Raw genomic sequence first — 9823 nt, 5'->3', positions numbered from 1 at the left:
TTTTTCTGAATACTTAATGTGGCCTCATATCAACAGACTGGTCTGGTACAGCGGAAAGATCGTTTGATGTGCATTAAGTTGACCCTTCTCCGCCTTTTTACCAAATCTTTAAGTTATTCGGGTTAGATGATTTCAATTTTGGGTCTTTCGAGGGAACCATGAAACATATGCTTTCCCCAAGATTGCACAAAATGCTAAGTATCTCACGTTAGAATTTATTGTTCAAAATTCACAATGATAACTTTTTCTTGAAGTTTTCAGCAAGCGCTGTCAAATGTGTTTTTGGACGTGCTGTACGCAAAAGTAATCATCATTCCGGACAAAATTTTGTGGTTTTTGTTCCGACCATCGAAAATGGGGAATAACTTTGTGTTCGGGTAAGATGTAGTTTTTTTCCACGCAAAATCAGCTACAACAAATACCATCGGACTGTGTTAAGTGATTTTATTACAACTTTTTCAGTCGTGATTCGAACGACATTAAAAATTTTCAGAAATTTTTCCCAGTGCCGAGAAAATCTGGTTTTAATTTTTTTGGTTTTTCGTCTAATTTCGAGTGAGCAGGCTTACATTGGCTTGTTGGTGCTTAAATTAAGCCTTGATAATTTAGTTATACTCAAATGAAATTTGAAGTTTTACTCAAATGAATTTTTACTCAAATTTTTTAAGCTTTATCATAAGATTCAAAAATTTGGGAGAAAAAGATTTGAAAAATTAAAAATTGTTTTCTACTTTGCATAATTTACAATCACTGACGAAAATGCCTAAGCTCTTTTTTTTTGGTCAGATTTTTTTTGTCACACCATGCCACAAAAGCGACAATAAATGAAGAAAAAACTGAAACTTTTTAAGACTGGTCGGAACATTCTGTGCTACTTGCACAGTAACCGATTATCTTTGTTAACTTGTTTTTTTTTGTCAAAACTTTTCCGTTTTCTTTGCTTCGGTTTTTTTTAAAAAGAGTTTGAACTACAAAAAAGTAGGAAATCAAAGCTTCGGTTTAAAAGTATGATTGAAAATTTGGTTGTATGAACTCTAGGTAAGCTTTCAAAAGTCCTGGAGGTAAGCTTTCAAAAATCCTGGACCTGTTTGTTTTTCAAACAGGAAACCTTCAGGTGAAAACTTTTTTTTAAATCATTTGATTTCTGTGCTTATTTTTTATCGGCTTAGTTGCTAGATCACAGAATTGTTTTTTTGTTATACGCAGGTTCGAATCAAAGAATTTCTCGAGGGACGGGTTTTCAAAAAAAATTTGAAAATTTTGTCGATCAAACTGATTTTTTGAGCTCTCCAAAACCACTATAAAGACCGTAATTTGACCAAATTTTCTGCGCCGCCAACAAGTTTTTGAAAAAGACCAAAAGGCGTTTTTAGGCACTTTTTGGAAAATTTCGACCAAAAAAACGCCCCTCCCCTTCAGAATTAATTTAGATTGGCGCCGAAGGTGCCATTAGAAAAATGTTAAGTTCAGTCAGCCAAAAACTGAAAATCTCAAAATAGTACAAAGGGGGACCCTTTGGGTTGGCAGGGTGGCGAATCCCTGAGGGGGGAGAGGAAAGAGCGTCTACCTCCCCTCCCCCTCCCCCCCCCCTAAGTCCGCTATTGGTTTTACGCCATTTTCCTAGTTGTTTTTGGTTTTTAATTCACTTCTGTAACTTTTAATTATACTACTTGTGACTTTGAAAACTCTTTTGCTCACACTTTAGACAGTAGATGAGATTTCCAGTACAGTTTTTTTTTTTTTTTTTTTTTTTTTTTTTTCATTTTTAGACCTAGTCTTTTTCCATTGATTTACTTTCAAAAATCGCAAGCGATGCAAAGCTTCGCTTTGCTTTACTGTCGAAAAGAGAGTTTGTATCTCTCTGTGTATAATTTGTAATGAAAAATGTGTTTGAGGATTCTAAATTATTTATTTAGTGTCTTTTTTGATATATTGTGGATATTTGCAGAAATTTTAAAATAATAATCTGTTTCTACATTTGAAACTGCAATATGATTTCATGCCGGAAAGTGTAAGAGAGAAAGAAGATAGAATGTTTTTTCCGAGAAAAACTTTCGCAAGTTTCGAAGTTTCTTGACTATCCGTTTGAATGCAATTTTGGGCAATTGTTCCAATATCGCTGGTGGCCAAAAATTGAAGCGTTTCATGAAATACATCATCGAATGACTAGCATTATATTACAGTTGAATGCCTAAAATTGCTTTGAATCTGGTGTACATAAAAAAAATTTGAAACTTTATCTCCATTTTTGATCCATACATGTTTTGATTAATTGTTTTCTTTGCTAATGCTTCAATTTTTTGCTTAAAATTATTTGAAATTAAAAATCATCCAAAAATTTTGCAAAATTTCGAACAAAAATAGAATTTTTTACTGATGGTTTTTATTTATTTTATAGTCTCACTGCTTCCTTAAAGTTTACTCATGCCCTAGATTCAAGTAATTTGCTGGTGTCTCAATTTGTTGCCCCAAATTTTTTTTCGAATCAAAAACCATGAGTAAATTTTTAAAAATTTCACATAAAAATTCAACTTTGTACTGATGATTTTTAGTTAAATCTTGGTTTCAATGCTTCAATTCAATGCTCATGTTTTTAGATTTAGCTGATTTGCTTATACTTCAATTTATTGCCTTAAATTGCTTTCGATCTGAAAATCATCTGTAAGCTTAGCAAAATTTCTAGTCAAAATTGAATTTTGTATGATGACTTTTAATTAATTTATGGTCAAAAAGCTTCCATTTTATAGCTCATACTTTTAGGTTCATTAAATTTTACGTCTTTCAAAATTGTTTTTGAAGCGCTTACAACGCCCAAATTCGATAAAACTGCAAACAATCTCAGTAAAATCTTAAACATTATTTGCTATCTTTGTTTTTTTTGTCTTCAAGATTCTTGGATTTTTCTTAACGATCTTTGCCGGTCATCAAGATTCTTGACACGATCTTGCCAAGTTTTCAAAGATTTTTGTTCAATGTTTTTTTTTTAATTCTTCAAGATTTGACAAAGATCGCAAAGATTTCTGGGCCTGGGTAGTGTATGGCAAAATCATATTAGGCAGCCATCAGAGTTAATTATACTCATTTTAATACTCAGCTATTGTTATTTTTATTTCTCAGTATATTAATAATATACGGCACAGAATGCAGCAAGAGTTTTAGGAGTTATCGAATGACGCTTGGTAGTCTTTCAATCGCATATGGTGAGTTTTTCTATCAATAAAAAAATTATTAATTTTTTCCAACTGTTCAAAAGTTTTATTTTTAGCAATTACTTTCAGTGCTAATGGCGACAAGTCTTCTTTTTGAACCCTTTTACTTTTCGCTTTGATCCGAGCCTGGTTCAACTCAGTGCACACAGCCCGGTCCAAAATGATTGTATCTGAATCCATTTCCAAGAAGTGGGCTATTCTGAGAAGCTGTGGTAGCAAGTTGTCAGTCATATCTTCATAAGAAATTGTGAGTACAGGCTGCGATTGTTTGGGTTGGAATTGTGCCAAGCGGGGGAGACTAGATGTAATATGACTTTTGAATATTTGGAAAAACCGTTTACTATTGTTTCTGAACTCATGCACACTCATGCCGCTCGTATGTCCTCCCGCCAGTTGTCGTTGGAACTCTGCGAGAGCGCTCCTTATTGGGTTTCGTATTAGGAAGACAAATTTGTCCATATAAGGAAAAAATGGAGCATCTGAAAAAAAAAACGTTTTTTAAGGGTTTCTCGAAAGCGAAAAAAAACTGTATTTCATAAAACTATAAAAAATTTCACAGTCTCACTGCTTCCTTAAAGTTTACTCATGCCCTAGATTCAAGTAATTTGCTGGTGTCTCAATTTGTTGCCCCAAATTTTTTTCGAATCAAAAACCATGAGTAAATTTTTAAAAATTTCACATAAAAATTTAACTTTGTACTGATGATTTTTAGTTAAATCTTGGTTTCAATGCTTCAATTCAATGCTCATGTTTTTAGATTTAGCTGATTTGCTTATACTTTTTTTTGTCAATACGGAAAATAAATTAAAAATTTTCATCTACGATGCGATGGAAGGTTCCAACATACGACCAGTTAGGCTTGTTATAGAAAACCGCCGTTATTTTTCTCTGCTGAACCACAGTTATGCGACAACTCTCAACAAAAAACAGCTCCGCAATTCCGCAAAACCGTGCAAACTTTGAGAACTTAGTGCATATAAAAGTGCTCGCTAATTTCTCACCAAACTCACAAAATATGCGTTTACTTTTCTACAGGTTTCAATATACCTAATATGTGCGATTTGATGAAGGTTGTTTTGTTCCAGTTCTTTTCTATTTCACCCCTCAAGCCTCCGCGGAACAAGTTAATGTCATTGTATAAACTGCCAGTCAGAATTCCAGTCACACTTTCCGCCAAATATCGCGTCCAGGTGTTTCCTGATCCAGCAACCGAAACCAGAGCCACACGGGGCACTTTACTGGTTTTCGGATCAAGAAACACAGCTTGCTGTCTGCAAATATCAAAACTCTTCTCCGTTTTAAAAGCAGCAATATCGCACTTCAGGTGAGAATCGGCTTTGTGCACGTTTTTGATACTTTCGACCAGTGAAATACCGCAGTAGCAAGAAGAATTTGGTTGTCTATTAGCAAAAAGTGATGACTGAAATGTTTTGCAGGAATCTGAGCAGCTCTTTGCGTTAAGATTCGACTCATTTGATGAACCCCAAAGTGGTTCTGAGTTATGGCCAATTTGGGCTATGTCTCCGGAGAAACAACCAAGAAACGAAGTGTTCTAAAACAATAATTGAATTTATATAGAGAGCCCATGGTTTATTACATAATACATCGCATGAAATTAGGGGCCATTTAACTAATCAAATGCGAATAAGCCTTTGAAAAACTAAATAATCAGGCATTTTTTTCAAATCATTGGGAATTAAATAGTTTTTTTTTCTAAAATAAAGCCCCGATTAATTTTGTTAGAGAGCAAACTTAATCATAATAATAATAAAAACTACTTTCCTTGTGCCAGAAACTTTCCGTGTGCCAAGTACAATTCCTCGTGCCGGAAATAGTTGTTACATATTCTATTTAAAATAGCATCCGTTAACTAAGAGACCATTGGTGTTTTTAGGTTTCGCAGATGCATGATAGAAGTGCATTGAAATTTTTTTGTTGAAATATTTGTTTCTAAGACATCTAACTAGCAGGCAGATTTTTGCAACAAAATAATCTAAAAAGAGGTTTTCTGCCTGTTGCAGCGCAAATGTAAATGTGCGAGAGTATAAATGCATATAAAGTTGAACCAAAATGTGAATGCATATAGGGACAGTAGCCAAGCGTATACAGGGTGCGTCCCGGTGGGTTCGGCGCCGGTTCGAATCCCGACTAGGTCATTTCCTTTCTATAACTCGAATATGCACCGAACTTGATGGGATGCTCCGTAACCAGGTTCGATCCCCCCAAAACCTATTTTAACCGTCTTTTCGCTCTAATTAGGTTCAGCCTTGATTAAGGCTGACCTTTAAAAAGAGCAATTTGTCTCAAGGACAAATACTGGCCATTTTTGCAGCTTGCTTTGAGTTATGCAGTTTATTGTGGCCGATGTTACCGATGATAAAGCTTGTTAAAAAATATAAATTATCGTTATATTTTCAAACTTCCGGAGTTATTTTGCCGAGAAAATACTCATTAATTAAAGTGTTTAAAAACCGTTTTTTATATAATCGTGGAGATTTACGCGCACATTTTTGCGTCCCACAAAGGGCACGAGCGATTCGGTTTCATTCGAAGACAACAAACTTCCAGAGACTATTCCAGAGAGTGAGTTTCCTTCGAACTTCACGCTCGTTCAGCGACCGAGCTTGCCGTGAGCTGAAACACTATTCGGACAAAAAAAAATTGGAAACAAGAGATTTCCGAAGCACTAGCCCAGATCGACATTTGTCAGGAGAATGTAGAATAGATTTCGGCAAATTTTTACAAATGGGAAACGCTGGAACACGTGAAAAACCCCAGTCGCATAAAACAGATAACCGCTCTAAGGTGTCACACCGAAGCAGCCGACATCATCAATCGGGTTCTCAGAAATCTAGTCGTTATACCGCCGCTCCGTCGAAAACACTTTCTGAGAAAAAGCGCGACTTAATGATTTTAAAGAAACAACAAGAGGAACTTGAGAGGCAGGCAAAGGTATCATTAAGACTGAAAGAGCAGCAAAACAAGATGAAACAATATGTTTTAGAACAACAAAGCAGTTTAGAGTTGGAAAAATTGGCTGAAGAACACAGGAAAAAACTGGCAGAAATTGAGTTGAAAGGGCTTGAGTTAGAAGATGAGTTGTCGGAAATCAGCGAGAATGCTGAGGAAAGTGGTTTAACTCGAATCTCTCCACAACTAACAATAGACGAAAAGGATCGTACGCGTCACTGGGTCGAATCTGTCGACCACAATCAGCCTGATGCTGTTGTAGTTCCCAATCAAGAGCAGCACGTTCGTTCGATAGCTCCTGAGGCAACTTATCCTGCATCAACAAATTACTTGGTCTCATCAAGTTTTACAGGAGTGAATAATGGCCAGGCAGCTTCTAGTGATCCGGGATTGTATTACAGTAACCACATTCACGGACAACAACATAATTTGTCGAATTTGGTCCGATCGCAGGTTTCCGTTAACAATCCAGTAGGGTTACAGCAGGTCATTCAACCTGTTTCTAATAATTTGCCTCAGCAAACTTTTCTGTCCACTCATCCGGTGCTCCAAACATCCGGCAATCCAACTTTTCCGTCCACTCATCCGGCAATCCAAACACAGGTTCAGTAGTCCCGGTAACTTCTGAAAACTATTTTGCTCCACCAACATCTGCAGAAGTTCCTTCTGGTGTAGCACCGTTTGTTCCTGCATCAACAGCAATTAATCAGGTTTCTTTGAGTCATCAAACTACAGGATCAGTAGTAGCTGGCTACCAAGCACCAGTAATCCCATCACAACAACATATGGGTGTTCCCGTTGGTAGGTACAACTTTTCAAGCGACCACTATAATCCTTATAGTAATTTGTGGAGACCAGCTGTTGCTGCCCCTTTAATGTCAGCTCAACAACACTACGTTCCTTCGACAACTGTTTTTTCCGCAGTAACTCCGATTGTTCCTACGAATAATTTTGTTCCTCATACAAGTGGAGGGACTCTGTTCTTTGCACAACCTGAAATTTCTTCACATGCTAATCAACCGTTCGTTCCTGATTGTCACGGTAACTCTTCGAGTTACACAGAGCCAACTCCCGGTAATTCACCTGGTGCAGACGTCGAGCGTCCACTTTCGACACGAGAGTTGGTTAATATACTCATGCACAGCCGAAAAGATCATCTCCCTGAGTGGAAGCTGACCCAGTTCGATGGCAACCCGCTTAATTGGCATGAGTGGTTTGGGCAGTTCATATCGACGGTCGATTCAGCCATACTCAGTGACGATGAAAAGCTTACTTATCTGAAAACGCTCGTAGTGGGTAAAGCAAAACCCGCAATCGCTGAGTATAGCTATAGCGGAGTACTATATAAAGACGCATTAGAAACTCTTCAAAGAAAATTCGGGCAGCCGCATGCTGTAGTAGGGGCTCATCTAGATAAATTGAGTAATTTTCCGCCGCTGAAAATGCATAACTCGGAAAATGTAATCGGCTTTTCCTCTACAATTTCTGGACTTGTTGCCGTATTCAAGTCTCTATCTTTTAACGATGACCTGAAAAGTGTTAACTTACTGAATCAGGCTGTGAGTAAGCTCCCGCCAAACCTTAAGGAAGCATAGTCAATGCAAACCGTAAGACGCCAGTGGCATCGACCAACTCTGCTAGATTTCAACGAATGGCTTAAAGAAAAAGCGGAGGGTCATGAGAGGCTAAAAACCATTAATTCTAAGGTTAAGTCTGAAGAACCAGTAAAGCAAAAAGTAGGTACGAAAGTGTTTGCTAGTAATGCAAAAGTGAGTGATAAGACTAAGGAAAAACCAAAGTTCCCTCCATGTTCTGTATGTAAAGGTCAACACGCTCTTTGGAATTGCGCCGTATTCAAAGAGAAAAACGCTACGCAACGAGCGAAACATGTAGCCGAACAAAAACTTTGCTTTGCGTGTTTACAGAGCAATCACAGTTTTCGTAATTGTAGCAAGGCCAGAAAATGCCCCAAGCCAGATTGTGAAAGCACACACAACGTGCTCTTACATGGAGCGGAGAAAATTTTTCCTCCTAAGGATACTAAAAGTTCCCCGGCGTCAGGTAACGCAAACACTAAACATGTATCGACTAACGCTGCCGTCGGCGATATTCATAGCCAGGAGTCAACTAAAGGCCTCCTGCCAGTTGCATCACTCGCCGTCTCTTCGGATGCGACGATTACTAATGCCCTAGCTCTTTGCGATAGTGCTTCCACGCACTCATGGGTATCCGCCGATCTCGTAAAACGCCTCCATTTGGTTGGCACTCCCGTTAACCTCACCATAAATGGACTCAATTCCACGAGCGTAATGAAAACTCATCAAGTAAGTTTTCAAGTTTCCGCCGAAACGAATAAAAGTGAATTTTCGTTTTCTTTTCGAGCTTATGTTAAGGATCATATTCGCATTGGATCGGATAGCATAAGTATTCCTGAATTACAGGAAAAATACCCGCAGTTAGCTCCGATCAAACCTATACATTATAAGTATGAGGACATCGAATTAATAATTATTGGACAGGATTTCTACTATGCCATAAGACCCGTTCAGTACCTTCTGGGGGAGGACTCTATTTCACCGTGCGCCGTACGCCTTCCGATAGGTTGGGTTTTAAGTGGTCCGTTACCGCCGTCCTTTAAGTCGAACTCGTCTTGCTTTAAGTGTGTTGTCGAAGACATGTCTCTTGCGGACCAAATTAAAACATGGTATGAGTTGGAGTCATATGGAGCCTTCAAGCAGGTAGATGCCCGTTCCGCCGCCGACAAACGCGCTTTGTCCGTTTTGAAAAATGACACCTTTCACGATGGTGAGAGGTACATTGTACCAATGCTTTGGAACGATAAGGAAAGTAGTTTACCGAATAACTATTTTTCCTCCTTAGCTCAATTAAAGTCTTTGGAAAAGAGGCTAGATAAGGATCCGTCGCTCCGTGAAAAATACGCCGAAACAATAAGAGAAGATATACAAAACGGATACGTCATAACCGTTAAGGCACACGATCCCAAATCACGAGCCGATCATGAGTGGTATCTCCCGCATCACCCGGTGTTGAACCCGAATAAACCCGGTAAGGTGCGCCGAGTCCTCAATGGGGCATCGAAGTGTCATGGCGCTTCCTTTAACAAATCTCTGTTGGTTGTCCCGGATCTCCTTCAAAACCTCATTTTTGTACTTTTAAGATTCCGTCAGCATAAATACGCCGTTTCAGCTGACATTGAAGGGATGTTTTTACAGGTTGGAGTCCGTGAAGAAGATCAACCTTCTCTTCGTTTTTTGTGGCGGGAGGACCCCACATCAAGTGTGGTAGTTCACCAATATACGCGTCATATTTTTGGTGCTCGTGACTCGCCGACTTGTGCGAATTTTGCTTTGCAGAAGACTGCATCGGATAATCAATTTGAGTACCCCGAAGCTGCTTCGGCTGTTGTCCAGAAATTTTATATGGATGATTATCTGGATTCTTTTCAAAACAGCGATGACGCCTTGAAATTAGGTAGGGATTTAATCTCGTTGCTTAAACTAGGTGGGTTTCGTCTAACAAAATTTGTCAGCAACGTGCCCGACGTAACAACCGCTCTTGATCCGGACAACCGTGAGTCCAATTCGTCTGTTAAAGATATTTGTGCGAGTCCAGACCAGTCGTCG

The 9823-nt window shown here is 38.5% G+C and overlaps 1 protein-coding gene across 1 annotated transcript in view; it reads right to left on the bottom strand.

Annotated features, from left to right (window-relative positions):
- Positions 1–3095: 3095 nt before the first annotated feature.
- LOC134856731 (sialate:O-sulfotransferase 1-like) overlaps positions 3096–9823 on the bottom strand; it is a 29911-nt gene continuing 23183 nt past the window's right edge. Inside the window, exons 2-3 of the mRNA XM_063873003.1 lie at positions 4257–4761; positions 3096–3688 (exon numbers count right to left, since the gene is read on the bottom strand). Coding sequence (XP_063729073.1) covers positions 3156–3688; positions 4257–4761 — 1038 coding nt within the window. The 3' untranslated portion in view covers positions 3096–3155. The remainder of the gene's footprint in view (positions 3689–4256; positions 4762–9823) is intronic.

Source organism: Symsagittifera roscoffensis, chromosome 1, assembly GCF_963678635.1.
Source record: "Symsagittifera roscoffensis chromosome 1, txSymRosc1.1, whole genome shotgun sequence".
In the NCBI taxonomy this organism is placed as follows: Eukaryota; Metazoa; Xenacoelomorpha; order Acoela; family Convolutidae; genus Symsagittifera; species Symsagittifera roscoffensis.
The sequence above is the reverse complement of the archived record's forward strand: the minus strand, read 5'-3'. Positions and strand labels throughout refer to the sequence as shown.